The sequence below is a fragment of the Hyperolius riggenbachi genome, chromosome 10 (genome assembly GCF_040937935.1).
Source record: "Hyperolius riggenbachi isolate aHypRig1 chromosome 10, aHypRig1.pri, whole genome shotgun sequence".
In the NCBI taxonomy this organism is placed as follows: Eukaryota; Metazoa; Chordata; class Amphibia; order Anura; family Hyperoliidae; genus Hyperolius; species Hyperolius riggenbachi.
In genome coordinates, this window is record NC_090655.1 from 65,459,251 (window position 1) to 65,484,131 (window position 24,881).

Here is a 24,881-nt window from a genome sequence, read left to right on the forward strand (position 1 = left end):
CCCCTTCCTCCTCACTGGCCCTATACTGTTCTGACACACACACTCACACATTACAGCCCCCATCCCCTCTCACTGGTCCTGTACAGTTATGACACACACTCTCATTCATACATTACATGGGCCCTCCTTCTCACTGGTCCAGTACTGTACTGTTCTGCAACCCCCCCCCCCCCAAAAAAAACACACACACACACACACACACACACACACACACACACACACACACACACACACACACACACACATACACATTACAGGGGCCCCACTTCTCATTGGCCCTGTACTGTTCTGAGACACACATACACATTACAGGGGCCCCCCATCCTCACTGGCCCTGTACTGTTCTACCCCCCCCCCCCCCCCCCCCACACACACACTTACTTTTACATTACAGGGACACCTCACTGGCCCTGTATTTGGGCAATAAACAAGATAACCACACTCCAGGATGTGATTAAATACTGGTGCTGGTCTCCAAGGCTGCTCAGAATATACACGTAGAAAGAGGAGTCCGCACACAGACTTCCTGGAACGTTGTTTGAATTAAACTCGCTCACATTGTCAGCCTCTTCCCACACTAGGTGGGTACAATCAATGTTAATTAGACAATCGGCGCTTTTTGAAAGTAAACTGTATATACAAAGATCAGCTCCTTACCTAATTACCATTGTCTCCATTATGTCCGCACATCATCGCATATAGGTGGAGGGATGGCCAATTGGCTCTCTAACCCTCTGACACCTTAACCGGAAAGTCCGTCGAGAATCGGGGGCGTCACACCTGAGGGAACATGGCCAGGGCAGTGTTTGCCGGCTGTAGAGCCAATCAGTGCAGCCGGCGTCATTGGAACACACGGGGGACAGAAGCATCCTCCGCTGTCTGTCGCCCACACGTATGCAATTGCAAGCAAGGGTGACGTGAGAAGATGGCCAGGAGCACGCCGTGTGTGTGATTATGACCTTGCTGAAAAGGCGTGGCCTAATGTCGCTGCAGCTGCTTATTGCGTTCCAGGGCAAGGTTGCCTAGGTGATGGAAACAAACACAACAGCGCTGAACAGCAAGCGCTGTTGTGTAGTAGATGTGCTTACTATGCTGGAGATTCTGCAAATTGTAATAATCCAAAACGTTGATACATGTTAGTAACTGCTGATACATGTGAAACATTCAAAGAACTCAGCACTGATAATACATATACGCAATACAGGCATTATTAAGAAGGATACTGCTAATAAAGGCTGCCCATGGAGGCTGCATTTGCGGGTGAGAAAAAAGTGACACCCCATCAGAACAAAAAGAAAAATTATGGTCAGATCACAGATTGCATGTGTGTCTGGTGGAACAATAAAATGTAAACAACATTCCAGCAAGTCTGTGTGCAAACTCTTCTTTCTACGCCTGTATTTGGGCAACACTTCTTTCTATAGAGGGAGCTGTGATTGAAGAATTGTTCCCTATGAGGTTTCTTGCTTTATCCCCTAAAGTAGACTGGCACTGCACAGCACCCTCTACAGCATTGTACAGTCCTGGCCAACAGTTTTGAGACTGTCAAATTATTAGTTTTCACAAAGTTTGCTGCTAAACTGCTTTTAGATCTTTGTTTCAGTTGTTTATGTGATGTACTGAAATATAATTTATAAGCACGTCATACGTTTCCAAGGCTTTTATGGACCATTACATGAGATTTATGCAAAGAGTCAGTATTTGCTGTGTTGGCCCTTTTTTTTTCAGGACCTCTGCAATTCGACTGGGCATGCTCTCAATCAACTTCTGGGCCAAATCCTGACTGATAGCAACCCATTCTTTCATAATTACTTCTTTGAGTTTCTCCGAATTAGTTGGTTTTGGTTTGTCCACCCGCCTCTTGAGGAATGGCCACAAGTTCTCAATGGGATTAAGATCTGGGGAGTTTCCAGGCCATGGACCCAAAATGTCAACGTTTTGGTCCCTGAGCCACTTACCTTATGACTCGGTGCTCCATCGTGCTGGAAAATGTATTATTCTTCACCAAACGGTTGTTGGAAGAAGTTGCTGTTGGAGGGTGTTTTGGTACCATTCTTTATTCATGGCTATGTTTTGGGCAAAATTGTGAGCGAGCCCACTCCCTTGGATGAGAAGCTACACCATACATGAATGGTCTCAGGATGCTTTATTGTTGACATGACACAGGACTGATGATGGCGCTCACCTTTTCTACTCCTGGCAAGCCTTTTTCCAGATGCCCCAAACAATTGTAAAGGGGCTTCATCGGAGAATATGACTTTGTCCCAGTCCTTTTTGCATAAGATCAATCTGTCCCTGATGTTTGTTTGGGAGAGAAGTGGCCTCTTTGCTGCCCTTCTTGACAACAGGCCATCTTCCAAAAGTCTTCGCCTCACTGTGCGTGCAGATGCGCTCACACCTGCCACTATTCATGTGTGGGGTTGCTTCTCATCCAAGGGAGTGGGCTCACTCACAATTTTGCCGAAAACACAGCCATGAATAAAGAATGGTACCAAAACACCCTCCAACAGTAACTTCTTCCAACAATCCAACAACACTTTGGTGAAGAACAATATTTACCAGCATGATGGAAAACCGCGTCATAAGGCAAAAGTGATAAGTAAGTGACTCGGGGACCAAAACGTTGAAAATGTGGGTTCATGGCCTGGAAACTCCCCAGATCTTAATCCCATTGAGAACTTGTGGTTATTCCTCAAGAAACGGGTGGACAAACCAAAACCAACTAATTCTGAAAAACTCAAAGAAGTGATTATAAAAGAATGTGTTGCTATTAGTCAGGATTTGGCCCAGATGTTGATTGAGAGCATGCCCAGACGAATTGCATAGGTCCTGACAAAGAAGGGCCAACACTGCAAATACTGACTCTCTGTATAAATCTCATGTAATGGTCAATAAAAGGCTTTGAAATGTATGAAGTGCTTATAATTATATTTCAGTACATCACATAAACAACTGAAACAAAGATCTAAAAGCAGTTTAGCAGCAAGCTTTGTGAAAACTAATATTTTTGACAGTCTCAAAACTTTTGACCAGGACTGTACTACTGTATTGGGCAAATAGTGTGGGCATACCAGTAATTATAATTGCATTATAACAACTTATCTGAAACCTATCTTAAAGAGAACCCGAGGTGGGTTTTAAGAATGATATCCGCACACGGGTCTGCCTATACTGCCCACCCTCTGTTGTTATGTAGTGTCCCCCCAGCCCCCCCCCCCCCCCCCCCCGCGCTCTGCTATGCCCACATAAATCACAGCCGCGCTGTCGACACGCAGCGGGCTGTGTTTACCTATGTAGTGTCACTCTCGCCGCTTCCCGTTCCTCCTGCATAGCTCCGGTCCCCGCCCGCGTCCCTTCCCTCCAATCAGCGTGAAGTGGCGAGAGTGACACTACATAGGTAAACACAGCCCACTGCGACAAGCTGCGTGTCGACAGCGCGGCTGTGATTTATGGGGGCAGAGCGCGGGGGGGGGGGCCTTGGGGGATGCTACATAGCAATGGAGGCTGGGCAGTATAGGCAGACCCAGCCTCTGTGTGCGGATATCATTCTTAAAACCCACCTCGGGTTCTCTAACTTAAAACCCCAACCATTCATGGTAATGGGATTTTCCAATGAGGTTTCCCGCTGGGTCACCTCAAGTACACTAGCGCCCACTACCCTTTACAGTACACTTTTTACAGGGACTCTTACAGGTCCTCCCCAACTGCCTGTCTACTGTACAGGGACCCTTCTTCACTCAGCCTGTACTATACAGGACCCTTTCTATGCACTGATCTTAGAAATTAAAAAAAAAAAAAAACCTCACCGAACCTGTAATGTAGAGGGATACCTTCTATTGCTGGCCCTATACTGTTCAAATGCGAGCACGTCGATTTAAAGCGCAGGAGATTTTGGCGCAGCAGGCGCCACCATAGACTGTAATAGGAATTATGGCTATAGCGGCACATAGTGAGTAACTTCGGTGCAGTCAGAAGACAGAGCTGAAGTTACTTTTAGAACACTGTAATTCGGCCTCCAGCAGAAGCTGGCAGCCAAATTACATAATTCCCCAGTATCCACATGGACCTGGAGGGGGAATAGTAATTAACGCCGATTTCTCTTATATGCGTTCAAATGACACACCCTTTATTTGACTTGTAAAAAAACAAAAGTTTGCTTTCTTAAAACGGAAAGAATTTGCAATAATTCAGGTTGGAGTGAGCTTGAGATGTCTCCCAGCGCATCACTGCTGAATATATACAAATTAACCATTGTTGCCCTTAGAAGCTAAACGCACCTCCAGAACCGCTGGAATGCAATGATGTGTCAGCTTGTTAATTTGTACAGAGTCATGATAATCCAACATGCATACAGACTGTTTCGGATTGTTTGATCCTCATCAGTGCACGGCATGGATTAATTTGGCTCTATGGAGTAGGGCTTGTAACACTGAGAGGTACATACTAACCAGCAAGCTCATGGTGAACCAGAACTCATTGGAGTGTGTGAGGGGCTACAATGGTCCTAAAAGCCCCCTTACTAAAATACTAAGAAAAACAAAAGTTTGTTTTCTTAACCTCCTGGGGGATACAATTATATCGCCCAGGAGGTGGCGCAGCACTATTTTTAAATTTTTTTTATTTTTTAAATCATGTAGCGAGCCCAGGGCTCGCTACATGATAGCTGCTGTGCAGCGGCATCCCCCCACCCCCTCCGATCGCCTCCGGCATACAAAGCAAACAGGAAATCCCGTTCAGAACGGGATTTCCTGTTTGGCTTCCCCCGTCGCCATGGCGACGATCGGGATGACGTCAACGACGTCGTGACGTCAGAGGGAGTCTCGATCCACCCCTCAGCGCTGCCTGGCACTGATTGGCCAGGCTGCGCAGGGGGTCTTGGGGGGGGGGGGGGGAGCGGCACGGCGAGTAGCGGCGAATCAGCGTGGAGCGGCGGCGATCGGTATATACACGCAGCTAGCAAAGTGCTAGCTGCGTGCAACAAAAAAAAAAATTATGCAAATCGGCCCACCAGGGCCTGAGAAAACCTCTGTGGCGGCTTACCCCGAGCTCAGCTCGGGATTATCCCCCAGAGGGTTAAAACAGAATTTGCGATAATTCTTTCTGTTTTAAGAAACCAAACTTTTGTACTAGACTTATTGGGCTCTATTCACAAAAAACTTTTTATAAATAACCAATTTATCACCTATTTGATTAAAATAACCTGTCAGCACATTTACAAGCAAAATAACACTCAAAGTACGTTCTTCCTGATTAACTTCATTTCAGTATTACTTTTCTTTCCTTAATTACCGTATATACTCAAGTATAAGCCGACCCCCCAACTTTTACCTAAAAAAAAAACAAATAAAATAAAAAAAAACATGGAAAAATGTTTGACCCAAGTATAAGCCCGGGGTGGCAAAAGCCACAACCACAACACTACTAACAGCCATGGCCGCCCCTAACCATATATTAGAAAAGCAGCATAAATTCAGCACATTGCAATAATAAGCCAGAACATAGACCTACAATGGAGATGGACATGCAAAGAATTCCTGTTGCAAAGTTTAAGCTGCCATAAAGATAAAGCAAGGAATGCAGCGCCACATTTTTGCTCTTTAGGAGCTTAAAAAGTACTCTATTTTTCGTCTTATAAGACACACTTTTTTGCTTCTTTGTTTTCGTGATCGCGTACACAACGTGAAAATGCATAGAAAAGGGGCATTTTTTTGTGTGCGTCTTATACATTGAAAAACACTGTAACATAGATAAGGTGAAAACAGGAAAAAAAATGCTTTGTGAATCATTCCCATTGTTGCTAATGGCTCCTTTTCTCAGTGGCACACCTGGAAGTTCTGGTTCACTATGAGCTTGCTGGGTACTCTGTAACTCTGGGCATTTAAAGTCCTACCCCATAGAGCCACATTAATCCATGCCATGCACTGATGATCAACCAATCCAAAATTGTCTGTATGCATGTTGGATTTTTGTGGCTCTGTAAAATTAACAACTGACACATCCTTGCATTCCAGCGGTCTGGAGGTGTGGCTAGTTTACAAGGACAACGAAGGATAATTTGCATATTCAGCAATGATGCATCATGGGAGACATCATATGCTCACTCCAATCTGAATAATCACAAATTCCTTCTGTTTTTAAGAAGGCAAACTTTAGTTTTGCATATTTAGTAAGAGGGCTTTTTGGTCCTTTATAGCCCCTTACACACTCCGAGGGGTTCTGGTTCACCAAAAGAATACGTTTTATTATGTTTTTTATTATTTGTTTTGCAGTTGAGATTGATCTCTGTTGTCCATTACTTAGGTTTGGAATGGCTGAACACAGCAGGCCCTCTGTGTCTGCATCAAGATTTACGTGGGAAAGTCGTGATCTTAGATTTCTTCACATACTGCTGTATAAACTGTATGCACATCCTCCCTGACCTGCATGAGCTGGAGCATCTGTATTCTGATACAGGTATTGTGTGCACATTTATACACTAGATTAGGAGTGTAACTACAGGGGGGCCCAGAGCTGGCAGGGCAGTGGCGTCGAATTAGGAGTCGGACTCTGAGCCATTTTTGGGTACCTGGAGTTGGTGGTTTCATAAACTGAGGAGTCGGAGACTGATGATTTTTGTACCCACTCCATAGCCATGCAAGGGCCATGGACTAAGAGTCGAGGAGTCGGTGGTTTCACAAACTGAGGAGTCAGAATTGGAGTCGGATTATTTTTGTACCGACCCAACAGCCCATACTATTTCAGCATGAATTTCCTTTAAAGGGACACTTAAGCCAGGAATAAAAAATCAGTTTTACTTTCTTGGGGCTTCTACCAGCCCCCTGCAGCCGTCCTGTGCCCTCGCAGTCACTCACGGAGCCTCCAGGACCCCCGCCACCAGCTAGTTTCGTTTTCGCTGAAAGGCCTGGCCACGCATCTTTTTCTTTGCGTTCCCATCCGCAATAGCGCCTGTGCAAGATGCTATTGAGGATGGGAGCATGAAGAAGGATACATGTGGCCAGGCCTGCGCAGAAAGCCCGCCGACTCCCTGTCAGGGCCTGTCAACAAAAAATAAAACTAGCTGGAGGTGGGGCGGTTGGAGCGGGCTGGTACAAGCCCCAGGAAAGTAAAACTGATTTTTTATTTTATTTATTTATTTATTTATTTATTTTTTATTCCTGACTTAAGTGTCCCTTTTAAAGTGCTGTATTTTTAAAGCATTATTGTGAAAAGCAGCCATAATAAATCTACCTGGATAAACAGAAAAAAAACAAACCCAAGTAATGTCCGTTAGAATTTTCCACCAAATAATGAAAAGATCAGGGCTTGACCAAACAGTGCTTATAGCATATGAATCTTAGTTTTTAAGCACTTGAGAAAGGGCAGACTAGTCCAAAACATCATGGCGGAGTTTCTCTGAGTATTCTGCTAAAAAAATAAAGATTTATATGCTATAAGCATTCTTTGGTCGGCCTTGATCTTTTCTTAATTTGATGAACTCTTTGATGAGTGGTGGTCTCCTTGAGTCTCCTGTATGCTTATAATTCCTGGAACTGAACTTTAATTGCAGAGATTCTGAACTGTTTCTAGGCGTTTTCCCCTCATGTGTCAAGGCATGACTTTGACGATCTTAAAGAGGAGCTGTTGCGAAAATCTTAAAATTTAAAACGCATACAAATAAGAAGTATCAGAATCAGAATCATTTATTTTGCCAAGCACGGCTGGGCCGTGCCCGGAATTGGGTTTGGCAAGTACAGGGCTAGTGTGAGAACAAGCAGGACATAACGATACATATATGTAAGCAGACAGACAATATAAAGGGTACAGTTACAGCATTTGGCCACATTTGAACACGTATATATGAAGTGTGCACCCGTGCGGTCAGGCTCGGTGCTACCAGACACCGCTTGTCGCGGTAGGATGAGGAGGGATCTAAGAGTTCTAAGAGTTCAGATAATTTACGGCTGAAGGGAAGAAACTGTTCCTGTGCCTTGTGGTCCTGGTGTAGATGGATCGGAATCTCCGGCCTAGGGGGAGCCTACTAAAGAAGCGGAAACCTGGGTGGGACGGGTCATTAGCGATTTTTTGAGCTCTGGAACGCAGTCTAGAGTTGAAAATCTGGTCAAGAGAGGGGAGTGGTTTCCCGATGATTCTCTCTGCTGATCTGATGACCCTCTGCAGTTTGTGTCTGTCGCTGGCGGCGGATCCAGCATACCAGACCAGGATGGAGGAGCAGAGGACAGATTCAATTGTGGCAGTGTAGAAGCTCGTCAGAAGCTCGCGGGCCATACCGAACTTCTTAAGTTGGCGTAGGAAAAATAGCCTCTGCTGGGCTTTTTTCTGGGTTGAGGTAGTGTTGGCTTTCCATGTCAGGTCCTTAGAGATTGTCGTGCCAAGGAGGCGTGCACAGGGGACGTTCTCAACTACCGTGCCGTCAATGCTGATCGGGGGTGGGGTGGTGGCGCGTTTCCTAAAATCAACAATCATCTCGACCGTTTTTGTAGTGTTGAGGACCAGCCCGTTCTCCCTACACCAGTGGCAAATTCTGTCAATCTGCTGGCGATACTCCTGCTCATCATTACCCGAGATGAGGCCAACGATGGTGGTGTCGTCGGCGAACTTGAGGACTTTGACGGAGTCCGCAGTGGACCTGCAATTGTTAGTGTATAGGGAGAATAGGAACGGCGACAGTACGCACCCTTGGGGGGCTCCTGTATTGGTGGTCCTTGGTTGGGAGATGATAGTGTCCAGCTTGACGGCCTGGGATCTATTCCTTAGGAAGTCCGTGATCCAGAGGCGGAGGGTGGGGTGGACTCCAAGGGCAGCGAGATTTTCCTGAAGTATACGGGGGCTGATGGTATTAAACGCCGAGCTAAAGTCGAGTAGAAGGATCCTGGCGTATGAGTCAGGTCTGTCCAGGTGTTCATTTACAAGCTCCAGGCAGATATTTATGGCGTCATCAGTAGACCTGTTTGCTCTATATGCAAACTGGAACGGGTCCAGCAGGGACTCGGTCGATTGCTTGAGGAAAGGCAAAACCAAGCTTTCAAAGGCTTTCATGATGACTGAGGTGAGAGCCACCGGCCTGAAATTGTTGAGGTCTGAAACACCCTGTTTTTTGGGGACCGGGATGATTGTAGACCTCTTGAAGCAAGCAGGGACCCTGCCTTCCTGAATGGACTTGGTGAAGATGGATGAGAGAATGGGAGCAAGCTGCTGTGCGCAGGTTTTCAGACAGGCTGGTGACACTCCATCTGGGCCTGAGGCTTTCCTTGCGTTAATCCTCGACAGGTGTTTCCTGACATCATCCTCATACACCGCTAGGGGGGGTGGGCTTGCATGTGGGGGTTCTAAGTCGGTGGCCGGAGGCTCTGGGGACCTTGCTGGGTTCTCAAATCTGCAATAGAACTCGCTGAGGTTCTCAGCGAGCTCGGTGCTGGGAGTTGCATGCTGCGGAGGGGGCTTGTAGTTCGTGGCAGCCTTGAGCCCCTTCCAGACAGTTCGTGTGTCTCTTGAGGAGAGGTTCTGTTCCAGTTTTTCAGCGTAGTTCCTTTTGGCGGCCCTCAGTTCCTTGTTTAGGGTGTTTTTTGCCCTCCTATACTCCTCCTGGTTGCCAGACTTGAACGCCAGTTCTTTGCTTCTGCGCAGATGCCGAAGTTTATTGGAGAACCAAGGTTTGTCATTCGGGTAGTGTTTGCGGATTTTTGTTGGTACACACTGCTCCTCGCAAAAGCTGATGTACGAGGATACAACGTCTGCCCACTCGTCTAAGTTCGGTGTTTCCAGAGCCTTCCAGTTTGTGCAGTCGAAGCAGGCTTGAAGTTGTTGTTTAGCCTCCTCTGACCAGACTTTGCTGGATCTTAGGACTGGTTTTGCGGTTTCCAGGCGTCTCCTGTAGGTGGGTATCAGGTGAATGATGCAGTGGTCCGATGAGCCCAGTGCAGCTCGCGGGGTTGCCTTGTAGGCATCCTTCAGGACCGTATAGCAGTGGTCCAGAGTGTTGGCGTTCCTGGTGGGGCAGGTGACATGCTGGTGGTAGCGCGGAAGTTCATGGCGTAAATTGGCCTTGTTGAAGTCCCCTAAGATAATGAATAACGAGTCCGGAAGGGACGACTCCCACTGTGTGATGGTGTCGCTGAGCACACTCAGGGCCGTTTTGACATCAGCGTCAGGAGGAATGTACACCCCAACAAGGACGTAGGAGGAAAATTCCCTGGGTGAGTATACGGGTCTGCAGTTAACCAGAAGGAGTTCCAGATCAGGGGAGCAACTCTTGGCAAGAACAGAGGTGTTGGGGCACCAGGCAGAGCTGATGTAGAAGCAGATGCCACCCCCTTTTCTTTTCCCTGAGAGCGCGCTGTCGCGGTCTGCCCGGATGATGCTGAAGCCATGGAGATGGAGAGCACTGTCGGGGATGTTGTCGTGCAGCCATGATTCTGTGAAGCAGAGGACTGGGGTGTTGCTGCGAAGTTCCCTCTTGTTGCTGAGGAGCCGCAGTTCGTCCAACTTGTTTGGGAGAGAGCAGACATTTGCCAGGAGGACAGCGGGGATGCCTGATCGCAGTCCTTTCCTTTTCAGTCTCGCATGGGCTCCGGCACGACAGCCTCTCCGTCGCTGGCCCCAGCGGGGCCCTGACCCAGGGGCAGTGATTTTTTGGACATGGCTCCAGACAGAGTCGAACAGGAATCTGTCCTCTGGGTGCAGGGCTGCGCTAGGCTCCCATTTTAGGAGCTGTGGTCTAGTGTAGGTGATGCGTGTGAGTATGGGAGGCATGGGTGTAGAGTCGACTCGCGGTCGCTGTGGTTCCAATCGATAATTGTTCAGCCAGTAGTCGTGCCCTACAGTCCCTCCTGTGAGCCGCACAAGAACAGCCGTCCCTTGTGTGATGCCATACAGACCATCGCATGAGCAGTGCAATACAGTCCATCACATGGCAGTGCAATACAGTCCATCACATGGCAGTGCAATACGGTCTCACACCAGTGCAGTGCAATACAGTCCATCAGTGCAGTGCAATACAGTCCATCATCAGTGCAGTGCAATACAGTCCATCATCAGTGCAGTGCAATACAGTCCATCATCAGTGCAGTGCAATACAGTCCATCATCAGTGCAGTGCAATACAGTCCATCACCAGTGCAGTGCAATACAGTCCATCACCAAGTACCGTAATTACTCGCATATAAGCCGACCCCCCCCCCAACTTTTCCCTGAAAAACCAGGGAAAAATGATTGACCCCAATATAAGCCGGGGGTAGGAAATGCTGGCCACCTTATTCCCCTAGTGTGTCCCAGTATAGCTAGTAAAGTGCCCAGTATGGGTAGGTAGTACCCCAGTTTAGCTAGTATAGTGCTCAGTATAGCTAGTAAAGTGCCCCAGTTTAGCTAGTATAGTGCTCAGTATAGCTAGTAAAGTGCTCAGTATAGCTAGTATAGTGCCCCAGTTTAGCTAGTTTAGTGCTCAGTATAGCTAGTTTAGTGCTCAGTATAGCTAGTATAGTGCCCCAGTTTAGCTAGTATAGTGCCCAGTATAGCTAGTATTGTGCCCAGTATAGCTAGTATAGTACCCCAGTTTAGCTCGTATAGTGCTCAGTATAGCTAGTATAGTGCTCAGTATAGCGCTCAGTATACCTAGTAAAGTGCCCCAGTTTAGCCAGTACAGTCCCCCGCTCCCCCCATGGCCGCCGCCGCTGCTATTACCTGCCCGCATCTTCTATTTCCCTCTCCGTGCTTGTAAACATTCACAGCAGCGTGCCCGGCGCTGCTATTGTGACGAGCGGCGAGCCAGGAAAGAGCGGTTCCCATAGTAACAGGAAGCCGCGCTCTTTCCTGCCTCCTGCCTCGTCACAGTAGCAGCGCCGGGCGCGCTACTGTGAATGTTTACAAGCACGGAGAGGGAAATAGAAGATACGGGCAGGTAATAGCATCGTCGGCGGCCATGGGGGGAGCGGGGGACCCGCCTTCCAGTGGAGGGGGGACCCGCGGACCAACATGACTCGCATACAAGCCGACCTCCCTCCCCCCCCCCCCCCCCAACTTTTGGCCCCCTTTTTTGGGGTCAAAAATTCGGCTTGTATGCGAGTATATACGGTACATTTCTCCCAGAGTAAAATGAGCTATAAATTACTTTTCGCCTATGTTGCTGTCGCTTACAGTAAGTAGTAGAAATCTGACATTACCGACAGGTTTTGGGCTAGTCCATTTCTTCATGGGGGATTCTCAGCCTTTATTCTTTATAAAGACATTCTCTGGACCGTTCTGCTTCGTCGGTACGTATCCGGACAAAAAAATGCAGCAGCATTGGGGCAATGTAAAACGGAACGTTTCTTCACACTAGTGAAGAAACGGACCGTTCCACGGGGGGTGGGAGCATGGGCTGATGCGAACCTGAGCGATGGGTGGGTGCAGCAGGTGGGTGGGTGAGGGAGGGTTTATACAGACTAGTCACATGACGCTCTGTGTAGTCACAGTGGAAGAAGAGGAAGCCTCTACCGCCGGCTGCTATGGAAGATTAAGTATATATTGCTGAGTGAAATCTGATCTGTTCAATCATTGATCTGATCTGTTTTCACTATGTGAACCTGGCCGCGGACAGAGCCATCCGATCGGATCCGCTCACCGGATCCTTTTCGCTCAAAAACGCAATGTGAACCGGGCCTTATTTAAATATGAGTGTTTTAAATTTTAAGATTTTCGGGTTCCTCTTTAAAGTGAACCAGAGACGAAGCACCCTCATGTATTTTACCATATATATCAGTGGGAACATTAGAGAAAACACCTACCCTGCTCTCTGTTTCATTCTTCATTGTTCAGCTTATCAGCCCTGAAAAAAATCCCAGACTGAGCATTGTCTGGCTTTGCTCAGGAATCATAGCTGAGTCTCTTCTCTGATGTGTTTTCAAGCCCAAGCCTGCCCCCTTCTGGCTCTGCTCAGGAATCATTATAGCGGAGTCTTAAAGCAAAGCCAGACTGAATGCTCAGTCTGGGATTTTATCAGGGGTGTTAACAAGCAAGCTGAGCAGTGAAGAATGAAACAGAGAGCAGGGTAGGTGTTTTCTCTAATGTTCCCACTGATATATATGGTAAAATACATGAGGGTGCTTCGTCTCTGGTTCACTTTAAAGAGAGTCTGAAGCAATTTTATTTTATTTTTTTTCTCACTGTAATCCACATTGTAATTACCTTGTGAAGTGATCCGCAGCAGAATGAACAATCATGTCCCCAGAAATGTGCCTTTTATTTTCGACGACCAATCTGGTCGCATAATTTTCTACCAGGAAGAGGCAGAGCTGTTTTCCCACAGCTCTGCCTCTTCACAGTCAATCGCTGCCTATCTCCGCCCTTTTTAACTATTATTCCACCCCTTATGCACGCTCCCGCACCTGTGCGATGCTGCAAGTCTCACAGCAGAGAAGGGTGATGCTGCTGGGCTAACAAGATAATAATGTAATTATACTATTGTGACCCTACCTGGACACGCTTCTAGCTGGAGCTGGCTGTGGTTTTCTTTGTCTAAGATTCTGAAACCAGCAGCTGGCGACTGAAGTGCGTGCCAGACATAGTAAGCGACATTGCACATGCGCGCGCCCTAATGTACCCATCGCCATTCCTCAAGCTCTGTACAATTATCCACAAAGGAGCAGGGCGGTGCGATATGATGTGCAGCACGCGCTGGGCAGGCGCACAGTAGGAATGGTTGTGACCTGGATGCTATTCAGGGGGCGCGACCATCTTTATACAGGAAGTAGTTTTTTTTTTGTTTGTTTGTTTTTTTTTTTTTTTTGCTGTTGTTTTTTTGGGTGGCCGGGAACTGGCACATTTATTTAGTCTTGTTTAGCTTGTACTTTTGAAAAATGTATTTTTTTATTCTATATTCACTTCAGATTCTCTTTAAAGTATTTTATCCTTTTTTTTTTTTTAATTTTTTCACTTTTTTTCCAGATGGTCTCGTCATTATTGGAGTACACTCTGCAAAATTTCCTAACGAGCGAGTGTTGGAGAATATCAAGAGTGCCGTCCTCCGCTACAACATCTCTCATGCTGTTGTAAATGATGCAGATGCCACCTTATGGCAGGAACTGGAAGTGTCATGTTGGCCCACCCTTGTCTTACTGGGTCCTCAAGGAAACCTGCTTTTCTCTCTGGTGGGTGAGGGACACAAAGATGACCTATTCCTGTTTACCTCTATGGCTTTAAAGTTCTATCAAGAGAGGAAAGAAATTAAGCCTGATCGGATTCCATTGCAACTCTACAGGGATTTTCTACCTGCCTCACCATTGCTCTTTCCTGGCAAGGTGGCTGTAGATCCATCTGGTGACAGACTGGTTATCTCTGACACTGGGCACCACCGAATTCTGGTTGTATCTAAGAGTGGGAAGATCCTTCACACCATTGGAGGTAGGATGATTGTATTGTAGATCATTGGGTACCTCACATGGTTGTGAGACCCAACGGAAGAAGAATCTTAAGGCCTCTTTTCCATGAACAGTTGAATTGTAAGCTCAGCAAGCAGTTACATTTCACTGCCTATCAACTGTCCGTGCAAAAGAGGCCTAACTCATTTTTGTTTGTCAAAGGAGACGCTTAAGTTCACCTAGTTGACTCCTTTTACTTCTTACCCCTTTCTTCCGTCCATTTTTGGTTATGGCACTATGTGATCTAGGTGGAAAGAGGGCAGCATTGTTGACTGAATGGTAGGTGTCTGGGGCAGAAATATGTGGAGGTACATGTGCTTGGCTGTCCCTCATCCAGCTATTGTGATATTTTGGGAAATTCTTTCCAATTCATTATGAACCACAAAATATAACCAGTTGCTCTCTGGTCATTTTCATGAATTGTGCATTATCATTAATGTTGCGTCACTCCTTCTCATTTAATGATCACATATTGCTGCTCCTGAGGAACTGCTGTTGAATACCTGTGCGGTACTTGCCTTTTGCATGAGTTCTAACTCAGTAAAGATCCAGCCTAATTAAACCTGCAGTGGAAAAAAGTGCCCCTAGGGGGGTACTAACCTCAGGAGTGGTGCACTTCTGGATGCTGAAGGGGCTGCCGCCATCTCCCTCTATCCATTTGTTTTAGCGCTGGGACCACTGAAAGTACGCTGACAAGGGTTTGTCGGCGTCTTGCGCAGGTGCAATAGTCAGCAAATTGGTTTCCACAAGCAAAACAATGCTGTGACAAGCCTTTGCGCAGGCCCACTAGCGGATTAAGGCTCTAGCTCTGGGGGAGCATGAATGGTAATGGATTTTAGCCCCTGGGAGCCCTGCATACCTCTGTTGGTTTCATTTGCAGCCTAGGAGCGCTGCCAATCTTGTTTTATGAATGGTAATATCTGGTGCACCTGCACAAGGCATGTCACAGAATTGTTTTGCTTGTAGACAGTTTGGGGGTCTCTGTGCTGGCAGCAGAGGGAGGGGAAGGCTCATTCTGCATCCAGAGGCTTCCCCATCCTGAGGTAAGTACCTGCCAGGGGCATTTTTCCCCCTACAGGTTTCCTTTTAAAGCATTGGATCACTGATTTAGCAACATATCTTTATTATAATCTTTACATTTTTATTACTTTGTTTTAAATTGTTGTACATGATTATATAATATTGTTCTACACTTTTTTTTACTGATTTTTGAATGAAAGCATTGTTTGATACTACAGTGTTCATTCAAAACATTTAATGGCTTGTTTTGCACAAGAAACATTTGGTCAATGACGTAATCATTGCTTTCTATCTAACCACTTAACGACCGCCCGGTCGTTTGTGGTTTTACGTTCCATGTCAGTTCACGGAGGGTGACTCCGTGAACAGTCTGCGAGCCGCCGATCGCGGCTCGCAGGCTAATTTTAAGCACGCGGGGAAGAAATCCCGGCTGTTTACATCAATATGGCGCTGCAGCGCATTAGCGCCGTAAAGGAGATCGGCGATCCCGGCCTCTGATTGGCCGGGGATCGCCGCCGTCTGATAGGCTGAAGCCTATTGGAGGCGGTACAGGACGGATCGCCGTCCTGTGCCGCCCAGATCCGGAGGGAGAGGAAGGTAAGGGGAAGGAGCACGGAATATCGCTGCGGAGGGGGGCTTTGAGGAGATCATATTACCCTGGTAACGCGATGCACCCGGCCATTAGTACTGGTTAAACACAGCAATTTTATCACTGCTTCTTGCATCAGGCCTATTGATTCTTGACCTGGTCTGCCAGTGGGCATTAGACAAGATGTTAGCAGAAGTGTTGCCTAATATTGCTGTAAGGGTTGTACCTACTTTCTTTGTGCTGCTCGATGCAATACAAGCGCAGAGCAGTCCCCTCACTATCTTCACTGTTTTGTGTAGGAACAGAGTGTGGACGGAAAGATGGCGGTTTCTCACAGTGCTCCTTCAATTCCCCACAGGGAGTCGCTATACAAGGCAATAATATATATGTAGCGGACACCGAGAACCATCTGATCCGAAGGGTAAGTTCTATGACTCTTCTGTCCTAGATTTGGAAACCTATTGCTTCAGCTGTCTATGGAGTTAGATAAGTTAAACTGAAGACATAAGTTGTGCCAGCCTCCTCATCCTTAACTGAGCTGCATTCACCAGCAGCCAACTGTCACTAAAACAGCCATTAGTGTAAGTGTATCAGAGATGGTGATAATTTTGTCAGTGGGAGCAGCTTAGTGGAGGAGGAAGGGGCGAGAACAATTGATATTTCAGGCCTGAGTCTCATTCCAAAAACAGTTGGACACAAATTGACCTTAAAGAGGAACTCCAGTGAAAGTAATGTAATAAAAAAGTGCTTCATTTTTACAATAGTTATAAATTATTTAGTCAGGGTTTGCCCATTGTAAAATCTTTCTTCTCCCTGATTTACATTCTGACATTTATTACATGGTGACATTTTTACTGCTGGCAGGTGATGTCACTGGAAGGAGATGCTGCTTGCTTTTATGTCAGTTGGACCCAGCTGTAAACAGCTGTTATTTCCCACAATGCAACAAGGCTCCCACAGTGTGACGTCAGAACCATGGTCCTGACATCACAATGTGGGAGGGGTTTCACCACAATATCAGCCATACAGAGCCCCCTGATGTTCCGTTTGAGAAAAGTAATAGATTTCTCATGGAAAAGGGGGTATCAGCTACTGATTGGGATGAAGTCCAATCCTTGGTCACTGTTTCTCTTTAAAGCAAACCTGTGAAGTTAAGTGAGAGAAAGTGGATTGTTTCTTTGGGAGGAGGAAGCCTATGGATCCTTTTGAGGCTTCCCCCATCCTCCACCAGGCCATTCCAGAGCACCACCCAACAAAGAGTGGCGATACTGCGCCTGTGCAGTAGCACAAACCCACTCAGGTTTGGCAGCAAAAGCCGGGCGTGATTAGGTCTGTCGCTGCACAGAGAATTTAAATGTGTGCATTAAACACCAAGTGAACACCTGACACAACTGGCTGAGCAAATTTGGCCTGATTGGCTATTCATGAGGCAATGCTCATGCAAATATGCATTTGCTTTCGCATGCCAACTAATGCAGGGTCCATTGAACCAATGCCGCAAAGCGGTTTGCCCTGCGGGAATTAGTTCATGCTATACAGCACTATCCAGGAGCGCCTCGGGGAGGCTTCCCAATGCCCCCATACAACCGGGGGACCGCGGGGTCCCAGGCGCTCTCACTGCCTGGGAACCACAGCAGCACCCCGGAGGGGGGAGGCTGGGTGGCGCAGGCGGCCCCCCCAAGCGTGGCCAGCGCCGGGGAGGCCAAATTTGCACAGCCAGTTGTGTCAGGTGTTCACTTGGTGTTTAATGCACACATTTAAATTCTCTGTGCAGCGATTTGTGATTAGGTCTGTGCTGCTGGATAAAGCATCTCACACATCTGCAGTAGCATGGACCGGATTAGGCTCCGCTTTTTCTGACGAAGCCTGTTGAGATTCATGTTACTGCAGATGCGCAAGCCGTCAACCAGCCCTTGTCAGTACACAGGAACAAAGTCAGAAGATGGCTTATTAGAGGTTAAAAGAAAGTAAGCTTTCAGGTAATAAGCCATCTTCTGACTTTGTTCCTGTAAACTGACAAGATATTAGAACACACAGCTTATAATACACTGGGCATTCAGAGGAGAAACATTCTATTGCAAACCTAAATAAGTTGAATTAGATGCCTTAATTACAACATCAGGAGGGTCTCGCAGGGATGCTAGCTAATTTATAACAAATTGTGCTGGCATGATGGGTATTAAATGCCACAATTCTTTCTAGCCCTATAACAAATAGTGTATGTACTCCTAAGTTACATTTGAACTTTGGTTTTATTTCTCCCCACCACCCAGAGTCTGTGTTATGTGATGTTTAAGCAAACATGCCGTCTTATCTATTTGTCATAAATTAGCTAGCATCCCTGTCAGACCCTCCTAATGTTGTAATTAAGTCATCTAATGACATTTATTTATGTTTGCAAAAATGTTTCTCTTTTGAAAACACACAGGAGATTTGAACATCTTGTCAGTATACAGGAACAAAGTCTGAAGAAGGCTTTTTAGCCGAAAGCTTACTTTTTTTTTTTTTTTTTTTTTTTACCTATAAGTTAACCAATACATTGTATAATCCTGATTTAAAACTTCTTGCTTTTGGCTGGCTTAGTGTAATGACTCATTCATTCCACAGGGTGGAGGAATCCTCACATTTCAAGGGAAGTTTACATACTGTACATATGCATTATTTGGGTGTAATCACTTTCAGTGCAAGCAGTATTCCAACTGTATTGCGTTGATGTATGTAGACAAATGCCACACAGTAGAGAGTATTCGTACCTTAAATTGTAGTTGTCAGACTAGTGGCAAGAATCTAGTGTTACCAGTTTTCCTGTATATGTTGTAAATAGCCTGTGCAGCTAAACTGAAGCACTGGTGTTTGTGACAGTTAAAGGAAACCAGAGACCAACAATACTTAGAGGAAGTGCGCTCTAAGTAGAGGAAGAATACTTAGAGGAAGTGCGCTCTTTACATATCTCTCCAGTGGCCGCTGGAGAGATGCGTAGAGAGCGCACTTCACTTGCGCAGACTGGCCGCCACTGGAGGAAGCTATGGGACCCGTTACTGGAGCTGCAGGCAGCGAAGGATGGTGGCGTGGGAGCGACCCGAGCACATGGGGCTGGAGGAAGCCCCAGGTATGTATAAGGTAAGTATCGTTGGTCTCTGGTACACTTTAGGAAGCAGCTAATCTTGTGTTTGCCAACAAAAGTCTCACATGTTGCTAACTGTGTGTATAAGATTATTTATATTCTTTCTGTTCTACATGGGTTTAAAATTTCTATATCATCTGTTTTTTGACAGTTTGCTGCCTGTTGAGCATTTCCTTGAAAATTAAATTTCCATGTGTAATATAGTAATGCTTATACTGATCATTGAACATTGACTCATGAACCACACAGAAAAGACGACACTGATCAGATTTTGCCAAAAGTCTGGGTTTTTTTTATTGTGTGTTTGTAGTAGTAGTTTGGTGCCGTTTCTTAACTGATCTTTGGTTTAGTATTTTTCGTTTCAACCAGTCATGTTCACATCTGATTTATCTATATTTCCCGGTCCTAAAGCAGTCTGCCTGTTAGTAATTTTGATCAGTTATGGCCAGCAATCGGTTGACCACTACAGGTTGTGTTCCCTTTATGGACCAGAGCAATTTTCACATTTTAGTGCTCTTCCCATTCATTAAAGGAAACCAGAGCTCACGAAAAACAAAAAATCAATACTTACCCGGGGCTTTCTCCAGCCCCATAAGCACGTCTGAGTACCTCGCCGTCCTTCTGCGGTCTGCCGTTCAGCCGCAGTCAGCCTCGGTAACTGGTTCAGTCGCTTTAGTTGTGGTGTTCTACGGATGTGCGGAGGTCCCGTGTATGCCCCGTAGACCACGGTTGGTGCGACTGCCACGGGAGGATGGCGAGAGAGTCACAAGTGCTTATGGGGCTGGAGAAAGCCCCAGATGAGCATCGATTCTTTGTTTATCGTGAGCTCTGGTACACTTTAACTTTATCACTACTTAGCAGTTGCTTGGTGAGGCAGGAAAGGGTGGGCACAATCTTATAAATGAAACTAAAATCTCAGTACACAGAAATATAAAAAAGGAAAACCTACTGTAGAGAAAAGTACTGTAAAGACAAACATAGGCCTGATTTAACCAGGTCTTGAACCTGCGACAGTGTATCTACTCCCCTTGAAACTTCATCTTAGCTCCAGGTGCGTAGATCTGCATACTTCGCTGTGATCACCTGCCGTGTACGAGATGAGTACAACAAATGGGCTTGATTCACTAAACCGTGATAACTCCTATTACGGCTGTTTTCGCCTGCATTTTCGCATTGTGTGCAATCGCGAATTTTCACGTGAAAACAAAACAATATCGTTTTCGTGCGGAAATTCGCGATTGCGCGTAATAATTTGTGATCGCTTGCAAATGCTAAAATGCATGTGAATACAGCCGTGATATGAGTTATCACGGTTTAGTGTAGTTTGAGACCTGACCAATACTGGTACATTTGATAAGGAGACAAGGGTTTAGCGGATGAGACCGTGAGCTTCCAATTCCAGCTATATAAAATTATAAGCTTTTCTGCAGAGGTGTGTTTGAAGATTTCCAGATTTAGTCAGCAAGTTTTTCCACTCAAGAGAACCTGCATTGGTTCTTCTTTGAGCTTTTGTAAAGTATGTAGTGTAAATAAGTAATTGGCAATGGTTGATAAAAAAAAGAGGAACTCGTATGTTATCCTTGTAACAACTGAGTGAGGTTTCTTATCCCAGATTGATCTGGACACACTAACAGTGAGCACCCTGGCTGGTACTGGGAGTCAAGGAGTCGATAAAGAAGGAGGAGCCCAAGGAAACCAGCAGCCAATCAGCTCTCCCTGGGATGTTGCAGTATTTTCTCCAGGTGAGCTTCTCTTGCTTATTCTCAGCTCTTTCATGTGCAGTGGTCAGTTCTCAAGTCATGTATACAGAACCGTGATGTGTGCAGATTTTATAATATACAGGGAGTGCAGAATTATGAGGCAAATTAGTATTTTGACCACATCATCCTCTTTATGCATGTTGTCTTACTCCAAGCTGTATAGGCTCGAAAGCCTACTACCAATTAAGCATATTAGGTGATGTGCATCTCTGTAATGAGAAGGGGTGTGGTCTAATGACATCAACACCCTATATCAGGTGTGCATAATTATTAGGCAACTTCCTTTCCTTTGGCAAAATGGGTCAAAAGAAGGACTTGACAGGCTCAGAAAAGTCAAAAATAGTGAGATATCTTGCAGAGGGATGCAGCACTCTTAAAATTGCAAAGTTTCTGAAGCGTGATCATCGAACAATCAAGTGTTTCATTCAAAATAGTCAACAGGGTCGCAAGAAGCATGTGGAAAAACCAAGGCGCAAAATAACTGCCCATGAACTGAGAAAAGTCAAGCGTGCAGCTGCCAAGATGCCACTTGCCACCAGTTTGGCCATATTTCAGAGCTGCAACATCACTGGAGTGCCCAAAAGCACAAGGTGTGCAATACTCAGAGACATGGCCAAGGTAAGAAAGGCTGAAAGACGACCACCGCTGAACAAGACACACAAGCTGAAATGTCAAGACTGGGCCAAGAAATATCTCAAGACTGATTTTTGTAAGGTTTTATGGACTGATGAAATGAGAGTGAGTCTTGATGGGCCAGATGGATGGGCCCGTGGCCGGATTGGTAAAGGGCAGAGAGCTCCAGTCCGACTCAGACGCCAGCAAGGTGGAGGTGGAGTACTGGTTTGGGATGGTATCATCAAAGATGAGCTTGTGGGGCCTTTTCGGGTTGAGGATGGAGTCGAGCTCAACTCCCAGTCCTACTGCCAGTTTCTGGAAGACACCTTCTTCAAGCAGTGGTACAGGAAAAAGTCTGCATCCTTCAAGAAAAACATGATTTTCATGCTCCATCACACGCGTCCAAGTACTCCACAGCGTGGCTGGCAAGAAAGGGTATAAAAGAAGAAAAACTAATGACATGGCCTCCTTGTTCACCAGATCTGAACTCCATTGAGAACCTGTGGTCCATTATAAAATGTGAGATTTACAAGGAGGGAAAACAGTACACCTCTCTGAACAGTGTCTGGGAGGCTGTGGTTGCTGCTGCACGCAATGTTGATGGTGAACAGATCAAAACACTGACAGAATCCATGGATGGCAGGCTTTTTAGTGTCCTTGCAAAGAAAGGTGGCTATATTGGTCACTGATTTGTTTTTGTTTTGTTTTTGAATGTCAGAAATGTATATTTGTGAATGTTGAGATGTTATATTCGTTTCACTGGTAAAAATAAATAATTGAAATGGGTATATATTTGTTTTTTGTTAAGTTGCCTAATAATTATGCACAGTAATAGTCACCTGCACACACAGATATCCCCCTAAAATGGCTAAAACTAAAAACATACTAAAAACTACTTTTAAAAATATTCGGCTTTGATATTAATGAGGTTTTTTTGGGTTCATTGAGAACATGGTTGTTCAATAATAAAATTTATTCCTCAAAAATACAACTTGCCTAATAATTCTGCACTCCCTGTATGCTGTATCACAGAATTATATAAGCATTACCAGTTTTGTAGGGAATTCCTTGAAAAATGTTTCCAATGAGCTATTTCAGTTTCAAAAGTCCAATGAGCCACTTTGATTGGCTTGTTATTGTATCTGAAGCAAGCTGTTGTCTTTTTATAAGTGGCATGCAGAGTATATGATACTTATTTATTGCTGTCTATCCGCAAAAGGCTAATTCATCATTAGGGTAGAGGTGCAAACAATCTCATAAAAGACCCATAACGTGTTTTTTGCAGCAACTTTTTTCATAATGAATGATTGTCTTCGATTTTGTGACCCTGAGTACGTTTTCGCAAGAACATTATCGTGTTTAGAAATGTGCAACAATCGCAAACTTACAGGTCCCCACAGGCTCGTTCAGATCCCCACAGGCTACATCGTTCATGTAAGAAATCTTTTGCACCTGTCCGCTCCCACGGTACGTGATGTGGGAAGACTAATCCGGTAAAAATCGTTTGTCGCAACGCCATCGCTCTTTATTCCCGGATACATCTTCCATGGGGGACTTTCTTAGACTAGGTTGACACTAATTGCAGTGCCTTGCATTTGACAATATACCTAAGAACTCAACAGCAGAGGGAAAAACCCAGTTATGAATGAATAATGAAACCACCTGATGTGCTGGCGCAGGAATATCTACACCGTTCATCTCCCAAACAAAGGAGAATCCCCAACACAAACGCCACACCATAAGAAATAAATTCAATCAGTAAATCTTTATTCCATTATAATTCAATGTGTAGCAAAATCACACGGGACATATACAAGATAAAAAACAATTAAAATAAGGATCCTTTTAACAATGTGGATACATTTATAAAACTTCTGCTCCTCATTCAGAGGAGGAGGAAATGAATGTGCCACCAACAGGCAGCCTTGGCATCCGCCTCAGGCTGGTGCATGCTGTCAGTCACAAAATTGGTCTCTGACTGGAATTGCTAAGCTCTGGTTCATCAGGATCCACCCACTGCACTCATTCCCAACATGCTTTGCTGAAACCCTGACACCACAATACTAAATGCTGTGGCTGTTTCTTACTCTGTACAGACTTGTATGTCGCCCATTGCGAATCTTAAAAGTAATACTGCAAAAAAATTTTTTTTAAGGTATTCCCCTATGGAGAGGGAGACTCGGGATCTCACCTTCTTGGTCCTCTCTCTGTGCCCTTGGTCACACCCCCACCCCTGTTTCCTATACATAAGATGCAGGCTACCTCTTAGTGTTCTACACCACAGAACACGGATGCCTTTGGCCTGATCCTGCCAGCTTTTTATCTAGGTACCGAATATTGAATATGTGCATAATTCAGATAGTACTTTTATATAGCTCAGGGACAGACTTTTTTATTTAAAGGACACCCGATGTGAAAATAAACTGATGAGATAAACAATTGCATCCATCCTGCTTCTAGAAATTACTTGTAATTCCTTATCACTAAAGGTTACACTGTAGTCTGACCCAGTCCTGACTCTGTCCTGACCCGGACAGAAACTGCCACTTACATACCTGATTTTAAACCTTTCAGGCAGAGAAAGGGGGGAAAACGAGGAACACAGCCGAGTTATTTGTGTGCTTGGCACTGGACATACCCATGTCTATCTCACTGTGTCACCTCGGGTACCCTTTTAAGTTACCGTATAATAAAAAGCAAAGTTTGATGAAGTTTTAATGGATACAGGTATATTTTTTGATCTAGGATTTTTTGTTTGTCTTTTAACAAATACTTAAATAAATTTTAAATAAATGGTTGTTTTTTCTTGATGGCTCTGATTGGGTATCAGTGTGAGACATTGGTAAAACTTGCCTACTATTTACAGACATTGGTAATACGTATTATTTACACCTTTTGTATTACAAAAAAGCACAATTAACTGTGTTGACAGTAGAAAAAAAGTTTTCTATTTGAAGGTTTGTTTCTAATTAAACTTTAATGAGGAACCCTGCGCCCCTTGCAGTGACACCAGCGCCGGTGGAAGGCTGGATAAATGACAGAGGAATCTGCCGCTTGGCATTTGGATTATATGTTCTTTTGAGCAGGCAAATTGTTCAGCATGTTGTCATCAATATAAATATTCCCCTGTGAATATTCTCTGCAAGGAGCTGTCAGGAACTCTGCAATTACCGCTCCTGTACAGGAGATGCAGTCACGATTCCCCCGGTGTGGAGATGCAGAGACACACACTGGGTCAATGGAGACGCTAGCTGTATATTAAACTTACTTCACGCTGAACTCTGGGTGAATGTAAAGTAATCACCAAGCAATTAAGTTATATCATCTGTAAAGACTGATTTTAAAAGGGAACTCTAGGAAAAACTAAAAAAAAAACAAGATGTG

At 45.3% G+C, this 24,881-nt stretch overlaps 1 protein-coding gene across 1 annotated transcript in view; it reads left to right on the plus strand.

Annotated features, from left to right (window-relative positions):
- NHLRC2 (NHL repeat containing 2) overlaps window positions 1–24,881 on the plus strand; it is a 53,452-nt gene that overhangs the window by 760 nt on the left and 27,811 nt on the right. Inside the window, exons 2-5 of the mRNA XM_068258802.1 lie at window positions 6,301–6,453; window positions 13,917–14,372; window positions 16,298–16,419; window positions 20,735–20,864. Coding sequence (XP_068114903.1) covers window positions 6,301–6,453; window positions 13,917–14,372; window positions 16,298–16,419; window positions 20,735–20,864 — 861 coding nt within the window. The remainder of the gene's footprint in view (window positions 1–6,300; window positions 6,454–13,916; window positions 14,373–16,297; window positions 16,420–20,734; window positions 20,865–24,881) is intronic.